The 18283-nt window shown below is 41.4% G+C and overlaps 2 protein-coding genes across 2 annotated transcripts in view; one reads left to right on the forward strand and one right to left on the reverse strand.

Moving 5' to 3' along the window:
* Nucleotides 1-864: 864 nt before the first annotated feature.
* On the forward strand, nt 865-8268 carry LOC104541219 (MAGUK p55 subfamily member 6; the record flags this gene model as incomplete). The annotated part of the gene is made up of 6 exons (XM_010185219.1): nt 865-964; nt 1506-1574; nt 1886-2047; nt 4640-4842; nt 5241-5369; nt 7750-8268. Coding segments are annotated over 6 exons (840 nt in total), but the record flags the coding sequence as incomplete, so codon positions are not given.
* An 8786-nt stretch (nt 8269-17054) lies between these two features.
* Nucleotides 17055-18283, reverse strand: part of DFNA5 (deafness, autosomal dominant 5) — a 20332-nt gene continuing 19103 nt past the window's right edge. The window contains exons 9-10 of the mRNA XM_010185218.1: nt 18098-18171; nt 17055-17285 (exon numbers count right to left, since the gene is read on the reverse strand). Coding sequence (XP_010183520.1) covers nt 17055-17285; nt 18098-18171 — 305 coding nt within the window. The remainder of the gene's footprint in view (nt 17286-18097; nt 18172-18283) is intronic.

An 18283-nucleotide genomic window follows, 5' to 3' on the forward strand; every position in this document is an offset into this window, starting at 1 on the left:
GGCAAAAAATGAAATGCGTTGAAGCAGTGTAGCGTGTTGCAAGTATTGCTATGCAGATCATGCCATTGGGGGAAAAAAACGTTAGTTTTTTCCTTCTACTTTCTACAAATGCCAGACTGTTAATGAAAACCTGCTAATTGTAAAAAAATGGGTTAGTCATAGGTGAAAGCATGCAACTTGTAAAGCAAACAGTTCCTGCTAGCAAGAGACAGGCCAACCAGTTATGGAGAAGTGTAACATTTCATAACTGTGTTTATATGTGTTAAGCTTGCTGAGAATTAAGCTTGCCATGAAATTATTTTATAGAGAATTTTAGCCAAACTTTCATTACTAGGAATAATTAAGTTACTAAGATTTTAAATTTGTAGTTACTTAGTGCAGAAAAGCTTGAAGGCATGATTAGGCATGTGTTAATGGCATTCCATGTTTGTGAAAGGACAGTTAATAAGCTGCACTGGAACCCATTTGGAGCAGCTCAAGAATGCAAAGTAAGTGTACTGTGTACTAGAAAGTCGTGAGTTTTGTCACTTGAGAGTTCAATGTCTGGAGCTGTAGGATTCCACTTAGGATTTTGATGCCAAAGATTTATGGCTGTAGGAGCTTACTGACTTAATGGGAACAGTAATGAAACTTGTATCTATTTTATTTAAGTTTCCTGGATTTTAATACTCAGTGGCATGACACTGTTACTGTAAGACAGAATTTTAATATCCACATCCGAGTTTGAATTTCCAAGTCTCAGTAGTAAAGGTATCAATGTGCACCACTGAGAAACTCTGGCAGTGTGAAAGTCAGTCAGCACCATATTGATGAGAAAAATGCTTCTCACAAGGTACCTATGATTTTCTTTTTTTTTCCCACCAGGCTAGTCATGTCAAAGAAGGAGGAAGTGCAGGGCTTATTCCCAGCCAGTTCCTGGAAGAGAAGAGAAAGGCCTTTGTTAGGAGGGACTGGGACAACTCAGGTGAGATTTAATGAATTTCAGGATTAGATTTTGCTCTGACTCCATTTGTTTTGCTTTTCCTGCTTTCATAGATAATAGAAAACTGCTCTGTGAGAATACAGAGAGTATTGTGAAATGCTAATTATTGTATTTTGGCTTTGACTGAAGGAGGAAGGCTAAAGTCTATGCTTGGTCTTCATGGATACATGAACCAGTTTTGCCACCTGCTGCTGAAAAGCTAAATGAGGTGACAAAGGCATAAGAATTGGCTCTTATTTAAAATTACGTTCTTACAGTATGTACTGAAAGTTAATAGGTTGAACATGTTGGATGGATTTTTCTGCTACTATTTACAAAACTTCCCAGGAAAATAAATTTTTTCTCTCTGCTGTGCCATTTGTTGTGTATGAAAATAGATGTGATCACCTGTCCTAGAATATATAAAATTCTAAAATAGTCCTTTTAAATTTATTTAATCTAAAGATGCATATGTTTATGTAAATAAACTTCGGAAAAACACATTTAACAAAAATGATGAGTTTGTCTCAATTTTTATTTCTAGGGCCTTTCTGCGGAACAATAAGCAGCAAAAAAAAGAAAAAGATGATGTATCTCACTACAAGAAATGCAGGTATCTGAGTATTACATGAGAGTCAAAGTTCTATAGGCTTCTAAATTTGCAGTGCATCCAAAGCTGAAAGATTTGCAGAAAAATACTGTTATAAGTTTGATAGATCGTTTTTATGGTTTAAAAGCAATAGTGATGTTCATGAAGGGGTAACTCTTTTATTCCCATCCCAATTTAAATCAAGAAAGCTTGTATGAGACTTAATGCCCTTTGAGTGCTATTTATATTCACATATGGTCAGTTGATATATAGCAGGACTGATTTTTTTTTTTTAGTACTGTGTGTTAACTATTTTTGTACATTTCTCAATGTAGAATTTGATCGTCATGAAATCCAGATCTATGAGGAAGTAGCCAAAATGCCCCCTTTTCAGAGGAAAACACTGGTCTTAATTGGGGCCCAAGGAGTGGGGCGAAGGAGTTTGAAGAACAGGTTTATAGTACTGAATCCTGCTAGGTTTGGAACTACAGTGCCATGTAAGTCGTCAGCATTCCTATTGTAATATCGGACTTTGAGTCTGGTTATCTGGAAAATACCTGATGTTTGTTTCAGTAATTCAGGGTAGGGGTAATTTTGTCAGACTATAAAAATTGTATAGAGTGAGACAACAAAAGGTTCTTCATCTTCACAGATGCTGAACTAACATATGATGACAGTGAAAATATTCATAACTAGCAGTTACATGTTACTGATGCTGCAGAAAAAACATGTTTGTATGTGCCATATTTCAGTCTGCCGGGTTTCTCCAGTGTCAGTTGCCATCAGTTACTGAGGGGATTCTAGAAGCTCCTAGTGGTCTTCTGTAACGAAGAGCCAGTGGAGTTTCACAGGTCTGCCGTTTAGTTTTCTATCTGTAGAAGCACCCTAGGCACTATAAACTGTTACTTTAGTATTAGAAACGTAGGAAAAAGCAACAAACATCCAATAAAACGGAAGTGTTTGTGATCTCCGTGATTGGTGTGATAATCTGATGTTTCAATGCATCTAGCCTCAAGCCCATGATCTTTTTTTTTTCCTATCAGGTTCAGAAAAAAACCTCCCTTACTGAAGTGGTGTTTTCTTGCCTTCCTTTCAGATAGTTACTTTGCTCATCACAAGATCTTTATTTTTTTTAACTGCCCTGTCCTGTTTGAGTGCTTACCAGAGAAGTCCACCCCAGCTACATTATTATTCTCCTCCTGCTGCCTGCTTTTCTGAATTTCAAAACCAGCCTGTTCCCTTCTGTTCTCAGTGAGCGAGAAGTTGATCTGATAACAGGGGAGCAGGGACAGACCTGCAAGATAAATTGTGCAGCATGAGAGAACCAATCTCATTTGCTGAATCTCTAACTCCAGAACTGGACAGAGCACTAAGAATTGGTGTCTGTGACTGATAACAAGGTTGATTTCTCAGTGTTACTTCTTTAAAGAAGTTTTCCCCTGAAAATCTCGTTATTTTACACTGCTAAAATAGTAAGAAACTTTTTTATTACTTCTGAAATTTGTTATTCTCTTTTCAAAAAGCCCTCAAAATTACTGGTTACTCTAAAATGCTTTATAGTTGCTTAAATACATGTAAGGAATGCAACACAGTGTAAAAATGCTTTTTCTTGGAGCTCTTGAACACCCTTCAAAGGGTTAAAATGAAGTTTTCCAACCTAGCAATCCAACAGTCTAGTCATGCACATGCACTACATAGTTTATTGTATGTAGAATCTCCTCTCTACTTTATATATATTTTATATTTATTTTATTTAGATTTTAAGTAGGATAACCAGTAATCTTAGTTGGCCCTGGTTTCTTTGATTAAAAGAAAATTCTCTTGGTTATTCATGAACAAATAATGGGGGTGGGTAGGGTTTGTGGGTTTTTTGCATTTTGGGGTTTTTGTTTCTTTTTTTTTTTTTTTTTTTTTTAAAAACAGCCGAAACAGATCCATTTTGCTATGGGGAGAAGCACGTCCTTGGTGTTGAGTTCTAATCCAGCAAACGCTGCTGTGCTTTTTCTTCAGTGTGAATAGCTGAACTGTGAAGTCAGCCCTGGCTGTAAACTCTTCAAGCTCATTCTCCAAAATTTATTTCAAACTGATGCATTTTTTTTTTTATGTTGCATTAACCATGGTAGTTTTAATCTTTCTGTAGAATCATGGCTAAAACTAGATTTTCTAGTAATGTATTAAATGCTGACAGCTTCAGAAGACCATTTCTTCTGGGACTTGAGTTGATGGGAATTACTGGAAGGGGGAGAATGCTTTCCACTTGTATCTCCAAACTGCACCAAGTGGTGATATAAGTATTACCAAGGGGATCCATTCCCTGTTATGTTTAATATATTCTAGAGTTCAAATCTAATTAAATGCAAGTAGTGGGCAGGCAATATGATGATAGGACAGCAAAAGTCAGTAATAATTTGATACTTTATTTAATTTTATTTTGTTTTCACTTCCTTGTTTAAATAATGTCTGTACTGAACAGTGTAGCCAATACCCGAGATAGCTGCTCAGGTTTTACTTGAATATTGGCTTTAATTTCTCTGCAGTGAATTTACCTTGCTTTAAAGGGTAGGTAGTCCTGGAAAGCAGCATTAGCTGGCTGCTGGCCTCCACTAAGATTCTGCTCCAGTGGCTGCGCTTCTGATGGATAAGCTCACTTTATTTATAGCTAGGTCAGGTAGTTCTACCCTGAATAACAGGGCAAATACAGTGAGCAAAGCATGTGCTAGGGTTTGAGGGGCAGGGCAGATTTTGATGTGTGCTCAGTTGTTTTCAGAAGTACACTTGGCATTTGAGCGTTAGACTGCCATTTGATTTCCAAGTCAATTATTTTATTAAGTGAATAATTAGATTATATGAATAAGTATTGTATATGGTGTGAAGGAATAATACAAAGGAAATCAGCAAATCGGTGGGTAAGCAACATAGAGGAGAAGACAGAAAAAAAGGGAACAGGAAGGGCTGTGCTCAGTTTTTAAAGTTCTACTAGAATAATTATATATGGAACAATTATAATGATATATTAATGTGCAGTTTCATATTTGTATTCCAAATATAAAAAGAAGACATTCCATTTGTGTTTTTAATTTTTTATTTAGTTACTTCACGAAAGCCAAGGGATGATGAAAAGGATGGGCAAGCGTACAGATTTGTGTCACGAGGTGAAATGGAGATGGATATTAAAGCTGGCAGATATTTAGAACATGGAGAATATGAAGGAAATCTTTATGGCACCAAAATTGATTCCATACTTGAAGTTGTTCAGACAGGAAGGACCTGCATCTTGGATGTGAATCCACAGGTATTTGATTATAATGTTGCACTGCAACGTTGAGGAGGCACGCCTTTAAAGTTGAAGGCTTCTTATCTGGTTTAAAGATTACGGTATCAGCTGGATTCTTGCGTTTGTGGCACTTGGTTGGGACGAGCTAGGAAAATGGAAAAAAACCAGCTTGGATTCTGTGTGGAAGAGGAGTCTTGCAGAGCAGTAAGTGACCTTTTTTAGCCTAGGAAAGAACAATGCTGAGCATTTCAAAAGCCAGTGTAGGAGTTTCTAAAATAGCAATAAGAATCTTTGCCTTATGTGTTTTTGCCCATTGTAACAGACTCATTTTGCAGTGCCCCTGAAGTAAAGGGGACATGTGGTGAGTCGTTCTGAAACTTAGTTGGGTTTTTTTCTTTTCTTTTCTTTGCTTCTAGGCCCTGAAAATACTGAGGACTTCAGAATTCATGCCCTATGTAGTGTTTATTGCTGCTCCGGAGTTGGAGACCTTACGTGCTATGCACAAGGCTGTGGTAGATGCTGGAATTACAACCAAACTTCTCACTGTAAGCAGATTATTTAATATTTAGTTTGCTTTGTACAGGATGGTCTTAGATTTTTTTTTTTACCTTTCATTTGAGATGGAATTTGTTCTGAAATTAATGTCTCTAAGAAAAGTCAGGCAGGGCTGCTGCTGATTACTTAGTAGAAGTTAATGAAACATTATGTATAAGGCAGATTGCTTCTCTCTTAAAAATAGAGCTCTTACAGAGACATGTTGATTACAAAAATGACTTGTAATGTGTTCTTTGGGAAGTGTCACCTTTGATTATTTGCTGCAAATGGTAGGGATCTGATGGTGGGAACTGTTCTTTTATGTAAACGTCTTCCCTTCATTTTCTCCATCTTTTCCCCTAAAAAGTTTTGTTCAGGTTTGTCTCATAATACAGGCTTGCTTTAAAACTGGTATCTGTAATCCTCAGAAAAAGAGATTGCAATGTGCATTAAAAAAAGGAAAGAAAGATAAAAACCCCAAACAGAATTCAAATAGGCCTTGGTTCCACTGCTGCAGCACCATGGGCTGCACTGAGGATGGTTGGGAGCTGCCAGAGCAGGAGCTTCTCTTCCCCTTCAGTTCCTTGGATTTGTCATGGAAAGCAAAGTGGCACATTTTATTCAGGAGATCTTTTCTCCTTTTCTGAGACACGGTGTGTAGTAGAGGGAAATGGACATGCTTCCTCCAGCACAGCAAATTACAGATATTCAGTATGGGCACGAACTTTCCCAGCTACAGGACCAAAGCACAGAAAGCCAAATGGAGCTGTTGGGAAAACCATCCTCTGTGTTCAGCAGCAAAACTGCCCCATCTGAGAAAAGCCGTCGCTTGCTGGCAACCCACAACGATAGGGCTGCAGCTTAGATAGCAGCAATATGTTGTACTACGCTGAAAAGGCATTCAGCAGTAAAATTGGGAGTGGGTTAATTTCCACTAAATGAATATGGGAATTTTAGTTGTTTGGGTTTTATTTTTTTCCTTTTCAAACCTGTGAGATCCAGTTCTCTTGACCACACGAGATACTGTCCAGTCCTTGTCATGGTTTCTGGTCATTATGTGTTCTGGTATCTCTGTGGGTGCTCTGCCTTTCCTCCTCCCCGCCCCAAATGAATCCTGAATTCTGTGATGCATATACAAGAATGCAAGGTTAAAACGGTCCAGACAAGTACAAAAATAATTTCCTTCACTTCCTAATATTTGATTCCCTAAGGGACATCCTTGCCTTTGTTTTGACTTGTCCTTGTGAATAATAAAGAGGATAGTTACATTTAAAATGTACATTTATGGATTCTAAATCATATCTGTGCACAAATAGATAAAGAATATGATTTCCTATTTCATATTCTTGTACTTCCTGAACAAATGAAAACCAAATGTCATTTAAAGTGTTATGTTCTGCTTGCTAGTGAGTCCCTCTGCATTATTTCTAGCATACTAAGCCCTTGCAAAAATTCTGGCTCTTGTGGTGCTACGTTTGCTTGTCTCCTTCATTCACCATGAAGGAAAGGCTATTCGCAGACTTACTTTTTCATTTTGGCTTTTGTATTTACAACTGTATCAGGACTTGAAAATACTAAAATAAATATTGTCAAGGGGCCAAATCACATAACTGCTTACAAAAAGATTGCTTTTGTGCTAAAGTGGAGAGGAATTTTCTAAGAACGTAGGACTAATGAAACACCAAAAAATGCTCAGTGGCAACAGTCATGAAGGCTTCATAATGTAGGAATATAAATTTGCTGCATATTTCACAGCTCATGTCAGAACTGAAATAATACATCAGTAGTTTACAAATAAGGAACTGATGTCAGGGGATTAAGGCTGAAATGTAGCCTCTAAAAGCAATAAAGCATTCTAGAGCTCTGTTCTACTAGAAATGTATTTTTCATTGTCTTTCATTTCATTCTAGTTTAAATTCTTGGATTTTTTGTGTTTTCTGTGGAAATAAAGAAGGGCACAAGTATATTTATGTAGCTGATTGGCTCAGTCATTCCTAAGGCATTAATTTTATTCAGATTGGATCGTTAGTTGCGCATACAAAATGATTAACTGCCGCTTGTGCATGTTCAACCCAAATTTACGCGCTTCTATTGACTTGCTCAAAAATGGCAAGATTTGCAAACATTTGATTGCCTTATTTAACACGATTGGCACAGCTCATCACTTTTTCAGCCCTTTCAGTGCATTTTAGTTTAAGTTCTTTGTGGATTTACTGTAAGTGAAAACTTTCATTATTTTTTTAAATGTACTATATAGCTTTATACGTAGATTTAGAATCCATGAAGTATATAGCTTTAAATAGTAGCAGTATGTAATGAAGGCACGCTTCTGTATTTGTAAGGATTTGCCAAGTCTTACGTTCTTAGTAATCCTTACCACCTCTCTGACAGGACACTGATTTGAAGAAGACAGTGGATGAAAGCGCCCGGATCCAGAGAGCGTACAACCACTATTTTGACCTGACCATTGTAAACGACAACCTGGACAAAGCCTTCGAGAAGCTGCAGATGGCTATCGAGAGACTGAGGCTGGAGCCGCAGTGGGTCCCCATCAGCTGGGTGTACTGAAGTAACAAAATCAACCGCAGCAAATGCGGCGGCGTGTAGATAGCGGTGATAACCTACGGCACCTGTGCATTTTTACTCTGTGTATATTCAAGAGTACACTATTACGAATTTTTATAAAAATGTTGAAGGGAAAGTGTACTTAAATATGTAATTTATTTTAATTTTTCTAACTTTTTACAGATAACCTTTCTATTCATATCACATGAAGGAAATGCGTTTAAGCATTTTTGTATGTTTTGATTTAGTACCTTTGCCTTTTTCATCTAAGAAACTTTCAGTCATTCACGTCAACATTTACATCTTGGTCTTACATTTTTCACTGTGATTAAAAAAAAGGATACTTGAAACAATTTTTGTAAAACTTGTTAATGTCAGTGTTTAACTGGTCAAAAGTCTATTGCTTTATTAGGAAAGAACACTAATTTCTTTCTTTTCTCTTTTCTTCCTTAAAACAAAAATAATTCCATGGGAGCAGAATTTAAAATATTAAAAGCAGCAACCATCGCACAGCTCCATCGCTCCAGCTTCTTTCAGCTTCATGTTGGTGCATTCTTGATGTTACACAAATTTTTGCCGTCTCTTGATTTAGACAACTGTTGTGTAGGTTCCCTTAAAAAAATAAATGTGAAGCAATACCTTGCAAGCCGCTTCTTAGGCTGTTCCTGGGAGCCGACCTGTCAGCCCGTTGTGCTTGAAGTAGAAAGCTTGTAGCAAGGTAGTTCAGTGCAATTTGAGTAACGGTGAAATAGCCTGAGAGAGAGCCTGGTGACGCGGAGCCTTGTAGAGTGACGCTTAATTTATTCACACTTGTGAAAAACACATTGCTTTGGAGGGAAAGAAAGAAAAAAACAAAACAAAAAAGGCATTTACTCTTCTTAGGACATTGTTCAGTATTTGTATAGTGATCTGTGGCTTCATTTCCTGTGATACCTAGCTGAGTTCTGTATTAGCTTTATGAATATTTCTGTGTGATCAACTGCTGTATTTTTATGAGTGTGATGTAATGGAATTTCTGTGCTTTTTGTTACATTGTTTTTAATTGCATTTTTTTGTTAGCTAGCTTGTGAATGGGAAGCTTACTGCTAAAAAAGCAGAGTTGTTTATATACTTTTTTTTACTATAACATATTTACTTTGGTTTAGTGACAGTTCTCCCCTTAGTAGGCTCATCGATATAATTTGTATTAGGTTCGAGTTCATCGATCCAAACTTATGCTGATGTAAATTTCTGCTAAGACTCGCTTTCTTTGTGACCACAGTTTGTATTGCAGTGCCAGCTGTTGTCTATAGTGACATTCCCCATTGCTTCCCAGGTTAGGTGTCTAAACTGAAGTCATCTGCTCGGTTAAACTCTTCCATCTGGTGACAGGCACCTGGCTTCTGTATCCTGTTTCGACACCAAAGCGTGACAGGGAATGCCAGCAAAAGGCGGCTTCCTCTGAACGACTGCTGAAAGAAAAGAGGCGTAGACACTGTAAAACAGCATTGCTTCCTGGGGCTCTTCCAGACTTTGATGTGCACAAGGAAAAGAAAAGTGGAGTTGATGCAGTATAGGAAAAATGTAGGTCTCCAAACACCCATATACTACAGATGACTTTAAAAAAGGCCCATAAAGTTGGCTGTTGCGGGGGGGGGGAAGATCAGGGAGGCTGAGATCCCAGTGTATGTGGAAAATGTTAGTTGGAACTGTTGATAGCACCAGTAATTTCTGTGGCTCTTAATACCGAGATTTCAGTCTTTTTGAGGGAATCTGAAATTGTTTAAGGAAAACTTGTACCACTACTTTGTTTTATTGTTACACTTTTCAGCATGCGTTTTCTTTTGCTTCGTTTTAAGTTTGGCAGAGCTTTTAAATGTGGCACCAGCGTGAGGCTTTTATTTTCCTTTCCCAGGAGCCATGTTCTCTGATCCTGTCACTCAAAGGCTGCTTTGAGAAATGGATCAAGTGCTGTATGTAGCTGCAGTGAGAGCAGAGCCATTGCTTGACTGTTTTAATGATTTGCTATGGCCACTATAGGCTGAACGTGACTGAACTGTGTTTGTACGCTGTGTAATAGGAGACCTCTGTATGCTGTAAATAAGATGTGCTATCTGGACAGATACGATGCCTTGTCATTAGGAGTTAGAAAATACTCTCTTTGTAATGCCAAAAGTGGGCTGAGCTCACTCTTCCCTAGTGAATGGAACGAGAAGATTCTTCACTTTCCACACCGCAGAACTTTATATTGCACATATCGCTTGTTTGCATCTTTCTTTCCACATGTGGGTTTACTTAACCAGCTGAAACACAGGCACCAAGGTTTAGCCAGGAAAACCTCTCTGCTCCTTCTGTTTCCATCCCCAGGAGAATACTAAAAAAAGCCTCCCTAGTTAGCAGTCTCCAAATAGCCATGGATTTGCTAAAGCCTAAAGTTTTTAGCTTTTGCTAGAGGTTCATGTAGTAGTTTTAAATCAGGCAGTTGGCACATTTGGTGGTGTAATGTGGATGCCAAGGAGAAGTACAATCCTGAAGCAGTAAGAGCAGATGGCTTGCTTAGGTTGCATGCAAAGATAATATCAAAAGTGTCTGCAGGTTTTAATTGGATGTCCACACGCAGGTTGTAAGGGGAAAAAAAAAAACCCAACCCATAAAGCAAAACCAAACACCACATTCCTTGCATCTTAAGAATTCAGTCTTGAAAACTGGGAGTTCAGATTGGCAGGTGTACAATGTCTGGGGAGAGGGAGAGGAGTTGGTTTGGTTTTGTGGTGGTGAGTTTTGTTTTGTTGTTTAGCAAAATCTGCTTAGTTTATCACTGCCTGGTAGGATGACTGCAGTGACAGTGACTTTTTTAAAATAAGATCATTTTTGGAATTAGAACAGTGGTGCCATTTCAGTCATAGACATCGTGGGGGTGGTCTCTACCTGTGTCAGGGTGTGCTGGAGCAGATGTTGGGTAGAGACCTGTGCAGTTAGGAGAGAAGGACACTATGGAAGGGTAGTTTTGAGCAGGTGAAAACATCTCCTCTAACAGCTGTTTGAAGTATTTTGGGGATTTAAAATACCGAGGATTTCATGTATCTCATTCTGTACTAAACATGCATTTTCAGATACTAACGGGAAAACATTTTGCGTTGACTGTTAATGATAACAATAGGTGTGTCTGAGCGAGGTAAAGATGCTGCTAAACGTTTAAGATATGTGGTATGTATCACAAGATAAATATTTAAGTAGTTTAGAAAAGTAAATTATCAAATAGTCGTCTGTGTATATGTACGTATGTGGATGGTAAAACACGAAAATGCTCATGTCTGCTATCACATTACTAAGCTACCACGACTTAATCCACCAATGTACCTGCATGTGAGATTTTAGAACTGGTACACTTCTCTACCTGGTTTATTGTGTTTACTAATGTATATTTTTCTAAATATACGGATATTTCAATCTAAAAATTCTATATTTATCTGTAATTTCTATCTGTTTTGGACAGTGCATGAGGTGCTGTAAAATTCTGTACATATAGAGACTTATAGAAGAAACACTGTAGTTGCCCTGTGAATGAAAGGTTACACTTAAGTACAGCCAGTATGCCAACACCCTGAAGTTCTTTCCTTGGATACACCAAAAATTCCCTTAAGTGTGCACCAGTCTCAACGTTCGTGTAAATACTTTGGTGCACGTGTACCCAGGTGATGACCTTGCTGTCTCTAAATGTTCCACCAGCAGCTCCGCTTCAGGGTCTGCATCGCGTGACAAGATGCAGTCAGTTAAAGCTTAGTGGGATAATTATAATGGGATGTGTCATTTTGCATAGGTTTACGAAGGTCTTTCAAAATGTTCTGCGATATAAAATGAAGGTAAAATTGGAGCAAAATCCACAGACCGACAGAGGCAAGGGAAACCGAGTTTATAACCAGTGCAGTATCCTGAACTCGTGCTGTGTTCGCAGATCAGTGCAGCTCTGTGTACTCAGTCGTACAAAGGCTTTGTGGAGCAGGATGGCAGATCAGCTCATCACTTCTGAATGTGTGTTTATTATATAAACTGTCACATCTTGGGTAGGCTCAAAGTGTGACTTTTCCCAGTCCTCTGTACAATTCTAACTCATTGCATCTTCTAAAATCATACCTAAATGACTTTCTGTGCAAATTGCCTGCAGCTCAGTGTTCAGAAAGTCAGCTGGGTTTGGTTTTGTTCAGAAGAGGGTGATTCAGGTAAGACATAGGGTATTTTTTTTTTTCTCTCTTTTAAGCACAGAAAATTCCTGGCTAGGGACCCTGTGGAGCCAGGCTCGGCTCTGCTGTGCTTAAGGACCAAGAATGGTCAAGCAGAGCACCACTCCAGCAAGAAGGAGGTGTGGGTTATTCCCTGTCTTTGCACGTGAGCTATTAATTGTGAACAGACAAATTCAGACTCGGTTACCTCTTCCCACTGGATGCAAAGACTGGTTCTCTGCCAGGCCTCTTGCCTTAAACACCCCTCCAGCTTCAGACAGAACCTCTCCTGGGCCGTTTTTTTTTTGTTGTTTTTGCTGGGTTTCCTTTACCCTTCTCGTTTTCATGCAGGTTTAACACGCTCACTGATGGGACTTGTCTGGGATTCTCAGTGGTCAATATAAACATGGGTACTTAAGACTGGTGTAACTTGATGTTTTCAGTCACAAGACACTTATAAAACAACCAATATTCAGAGACAGCTTTGGCTACCAAACATTAAAAGTGCAATAATTTGCATGCATACACACTATAAATATAGAAATAAAATTTAGGGATAGGTAAGTATGGCAAGTAATTCAGACAGTATCTGCTGAGTCACCCATGTTCCCTGTAGGGGGGTGCTGTTCCACAAACGGTCACGTTTTAAACTGCTGAGTTCTCAGTTCATTTGCTGCTACTGCAGGCTTAAAAACAAACTCAAGCTCAGTGAAGGCTCTGAAGCAATTTCACCTCCCAACAGAATTTTTTTTCAGCAGAGTCTCAGCAATATTTGTATTTTCTAGACTAAATTACACTTAAAGTAAATGTGAATCTTGTTCTCAGTATTTTTAACCCTTTCTCATGCTGGTTGGGTGTGGAGCTCCTTTTGGTGCCAAGGCAGCGGTTGGACGTGGAGTACTCACTGACCAACCTGTCCGGCTGACGTAGCCGCAGTCGTCCTGGAAACGCTTTCTCCCCTTTGTCCTTTTCGTGTCATCAGCTCCGTGCTGACGCTTGTCCCTGCAGGTCTGGCTGTTGTCACAGCCGGCCCAAGCATTGCTTCAGCAGTAGCCAGCACGCACCTAGAATACAGGAAAACCTCTTCCAAAACCCCAAGTCACTTCTCTGCTCGTTGATCCCTTACAGGGTGCATAGAGTAGAGCAAAACTCATGGCCCTGCTTTCTACAGCTGTAGGGGTGGCAGCAAAACGGTCTGATTTTTGTTGGTTTAGGTCTTGCACACAATTCTGTATGGAGGGAACTGTTGAAATGTGTTTTCCCCCTCTGAAAACGCACGTTGAGCGCTCCCTCCCCTGCTCCCTCATCCCGTGCTGCCTGTGTGGAACATTTGTGTACTGTGGTGTAAGAAAGGGGCTGCTTCCTTCAGTTTTAAAGGCAAGAAGTTTGCTGCGCTCCCACCCCAAACTGGGCCAAGAACTGTACCATTTTGGTTAAGTGTTTGTGTATTAGCAGTCTGTCACCATGCACTTCCTTTCCTTGCTGCTTCTCACAACTGTTTTTGCCTGATGGAAGCTCTCGTGTTTGTTTGTTTTTCTTCTACAGCGTATTATTAAATTAAACTGGATTTGACGTTTGTAAAACTTTAAAAACTGCTCTCCTGTAAAAAAAACCTTTAGCCGAAAACATCCTACCAAAAAAAACCCTTAACTATTAGCTAAACTTTCTACTGTAAACCTGAAGATGCTTTAGTACTCAGTTGTTGTTTGAATACAACACTGTAGAGCAGGCCTAGGAGCTGGGACGTGGTAGCGTTCTGACTTTGCGCTGGTAGTCAGCCAATGCATAGGGCGTTCTGAAGTTGTGGCTTGTTTTCTAAACCCCCCCCTTGTCTTTTTCACAGCTAATATTTTCACAGTAACACAGCCAAACATAACAATGTTAATGTACAAATTGTGAAATTCTGTTAATTCCCAACAAAATATTTTTGTATATAATAAAGATTTAATATTGAAAAAATGTAATCAGCTTTTTCCTGGTCTTTTTTGGTCACACTAAACACTTTGAATGCAGTTTCCTACTTGTACGCTCACAGGTTACTGTGCTGGTACCACGTACTGCACTGAGCAACTCGTCTGCACAGGTGCACATCCACTGCCCGTGTGCTTACGTCTCATTCAGTGCTCCAAGTTCAGAAAAGCAACATTTCGGTTGGTCTTGTTTAGCTTCATGTTCCTGAAGGTGCCAAGACCCCGTTCAGTGTACAGAGCTCTTGGGGCCTCTTCATCCATCCCATAAATGTCAGTGCTGAATTGAGGCTCCATTTTCTGAGCACTGCAGAGTTAAGGGAGTCGCTCTCCTAAGCCTGCATGGTCATGGGCCCATGTACCAAAGCCCCAGGGACTCAGGGCTGCAGCTTGTGCCGGGCGTGTTCCAGTTATGGACAGCAAAGCTGAGCCTCCGAGACAGCTCCTGCTCTTCGAAAAGGGGCTGTGGCCCTCGCGTGCCCTGGTCCTGATCTGAGCCTGAATGGCAAAGGTGTGGGTTCCCCCTTCCTCCTGGGGCATGCAGAGCTACAGCAAGGGAAGCACCGCTCTGGGGAGGGTGTCAGGGGTGAAATCAAACCTTTCACTAGCACCATTCCCTATCTAATCTTGAAAAGGCATTTTCTGAATGAGGCCAGCCTGTCACAGGAAATTGCTGCTTTATCCAGGCTGTAGTGGATGCAGATCCCCCTCTTCTGAAGTGGATTCTGAATGTGTTTGGCTCAGTGCAGCTCAGGCTGGCTCCCGAAGAGGCTGTCCTCATTTAGCTCAGGGAAGGGCCAGATGAGTCACTTGCAGGGAGACAAACTGCTTCTGCTGGTGCCTTGTATCTTCCTATCACCAGCCTGACCTATTTTTAATGTGCATAAAGATCCTGCTTTCAAGAGCATGGAAGAATGAACTGGAGAGAAAATGAGGAATATATGACCTGCCTTAGTGGCTCTTTTTCTCCCACAGCTATGCTGCTCACTGAGTTCCAAAAAGGCCATCCTAGGCTTCCTGCTGGGACAGAGGTGCTTCTGCGGTCACAGAAGTGCTGCCAAATGGAGGAAAGCTGGGAAATCCCTCCACAGGGAGCACAAAAAGGGACAGCGCCAAGACTGAAGTGCAGCCAACGACTTCTGCAGGGACATCGATCAGTCCCAAGTGTGGCAGCAGAGGAGGCAAGGAGCCAAGAGACCCAACCCTGAAGCCTGGGTACCCTGGGGCATCACCACCGTCTGCCCAAGCGTTCTCTCACATTGTGTGAGCCTGAGGCTGCTCTGCCTCTTTCCTCTGCCCCCCTCAGCAGAGGCACCACAGCCCCACGACCCCTCCTTTCTGGGTGTCTCGCACTCCTCAGCCAGAACCTGCTCAGTGGATTTAGCTGAAGCAGGTGACTAAGCTACATCTGAAAGCAAAATAGCAGGAACCAACCAACACCTTTTTTTTTTTTTAAATTATGCTTACAGAACACAGGGGGATTTTCAGCCCCCTTTTTGAACAAATCCCCTCTTACATATATGACACAACACACACCCCCTGAAAGCAGTTCCGCAGCATGGCACACATAAGGCTTACCCCAAAACTCTATAAGGAAGATCAGAGCACACAGACAGTGGCACTACGTTTGCCCACGTGGCCACCATCTTTCAAGGCCAAGGCCATGACTAGAATCCCCCCAAAAAGAACAATGGCAATGGTTATGAGTTATTCTACTGTTTTGGCATAATATTTAATACAAAACTTTGATAAATTAGCTAGTTACAGAGGCAACTTAGAGTAGCAGCTGGCAAAAGAAGACTCCCATCTACAAGCACACACACGACTCCTTTAAAGAAGGGTAAGGTGCTTCCATCCCCCTGAAGGATATTTCCATAGACGCCAGTGCGAGGTTCAGGCAACAGCATCAGCTTCATTTCACAGATGAGACCCAGAAACACCCAACAGCTCAGTGTGCGAGGCTGTCCTGCGCTCTAGGGTACGGTGTTCCACTTCCCTGGGCCATCGTCTTCCTAAGCCCACATTTACTGTGATCCCTGCTGCATTTCTGTCTCATCCACATGATTAAAAAAACAACCATAATGAAGAAAAGACAAAAGCAGTTCAAAGCACAAAGTGCTTTACTAATGCTTTGCCGTTCGTCAAGGAAACAAGCAAAACATCTGCACTCAAGATGCCATATGGGTAAAGCGATCGTTTCTAGGGAGCGCAGCAGGGACACTTCACATGCACACACCGAAAGGCATCACTGCACCTCAAAAGGAAAGTTCAGAATGCAATTTAAACAGCTGAAACTTGCTACAGTGAGTAAAATCTTACTAGAAAACAGAGAAATGCTGTACAGAGGCATAAATCCCTAAGGTGCTCTTAGTTTCTGAAAAAGTTCTTTACTTTCTGCAGTGTGCAGTTCACATCCATAAAGCCAAACTAAAATAAAAACCTGATCGAGCACCCGAGAGCCCTCCATTCTGCCTGCTCCAGAGTGAAGGCACTCTGCACGTAGTCCTAAATGAGCAAAACATTTCCTGCGTCGCAGCACCCCGGATTTCCACAGCCTGCTTGTTTGCATGCTCACAAGAAGCAGATTGCACTTTGCAGGTTTCTCCTGTGCATGTTAATGGCAGCAATCAGGCTCCTACTGCCCTGCAGTCCTGACAGCCACCAGAACAGCAACGTTCAATTTCTGTCCCGGGCTCATCTTGGTTTCCTCCTCCCTTAAATCCCTTCCTCACGCCTGTTCCCCTGCAGACACACACGCCCCTTGGTGAAATGCAGAGCGTCGCTGGCAGCACAGGGCGCTCACCCCAGGCGTGATGAGTCCACCCCGACCTCCGCCACCCCTGGCTGGACTGCGGTTCAGTATCAACCAGGCGGCTCTACTGCTACCACAAACACAGCACCACCACACTGCAGAGCTACAGGAGAAAGGACAGGCAGAGCAGTAACTGGGTACTCGGCAAAGCTCCTACACATTCCCACCTAAAGCGTGAAATCCATACAATGCAACATAAAGAACAAGCGGGAAGAATCCAGGTTCTTTCGCAGTTACAGCTTTTACAGACGACTCCGTCATTTCCAAATTAACGTTGGATGAAGCAAACAGCCTTTGCACGACATCAAATCTTCCTCTGTCAGCGAGAGCAGCCACCAAAGGACTGCTCAGCGCCACGGTGCCATCGGCTGCAGCGATGCTGGGCTGCATTGATGAGAGAGAACAAAAGACAGAGACGTTACAAAGGTTTCCAGGCAGTGCTGCTCCTGCCATCGCATTGCTCAGTTCTTTCTTACAAAGCCACTGGAGAGCTTGCACGGCAGCGGCACAAGGGCACAATTCCCTTTACTATTTGCCATGGCAAGTACAACGTCCTCATCCAGAACCAAAGCTCTGTGGCACCCTTTAAGGAGAAGCGTCTCTCCTGCCATGTCCTTTTCCCCCAGTCCAACTTCTCTCACTGCAGATCACACTTAACTCTCACTCTTACTCTGAGGAAGCAGCAGTACCTCTTGCCCCTACACATTTAAAGGTTTTTACTATTAGTTTTGCCAGCGAGCTTGAAGAGCTTAAAAAGAAGCCTGTCTTTTCCTGCAGCAGTTTCAATGAACGGCCCCAGGGATTTGGAACTTCAAAATTTGCCAAGGCCCAAGGGCTGCTGCTATCAAAGGGAAATTTCAGTTTCCCAGGGGCAGGTGATTACTGAGACTTTAAAATGGGCTGGTGAGACTACGAGTAAAGTAAAATTCGAGCTTAAGTTACCATTTTCTTTTGCTCACAGCCCATGAAATCTCCAAATACAGAAACATTTTAGGAGTTAAGTAGCCACCTGCGGCAAATTGCCTGCCTCATTTGCCACCATCAGACTCTGACCTTGCCTGAGCAATGTCTACAGCTGAAATTCACACTGGAGCTTGACATCCTCTTTATTGGGTGAGAAACAAAGTGAGGCAGAGGGCACAGCCACCACTGCTTCTGGGGCCCGTGTGCTACACGGCCACATTTTGACTACTCACCAAACAGCACAGTGCCGGAACGACCTGAAGATCACAGCAGGCACGCAGCAGGACCAGAGTGGCATCAGACAGCTCTGTGAAGGAAACAGGAACAGAGAAGGGTTGATCCCAGTGAACACAGCACCAGGCTGGCTGGGAAAGGGGGCTTTCTTAACAGTGAGCTCCACTATGGGGTTCTTTGGTTCA

Source organism: Mesitornis unicolor, unplaced genomic scaffold (genome assembly GCF_000695765.1).
Source record: "Mesitornis unicolor isolate BGI_N332 unplaced genomic scaffold, ASM69576v1 scaffold31085, whole genome shotgun sequence".
In the NCBI taxonomy this organism is placed as follows: Eukaryota; Metazoa; Chordata; class Aves; order Mesitornithiformes; family Mesitornithidae; genus Mesitornis; species Mesitornis unicolor.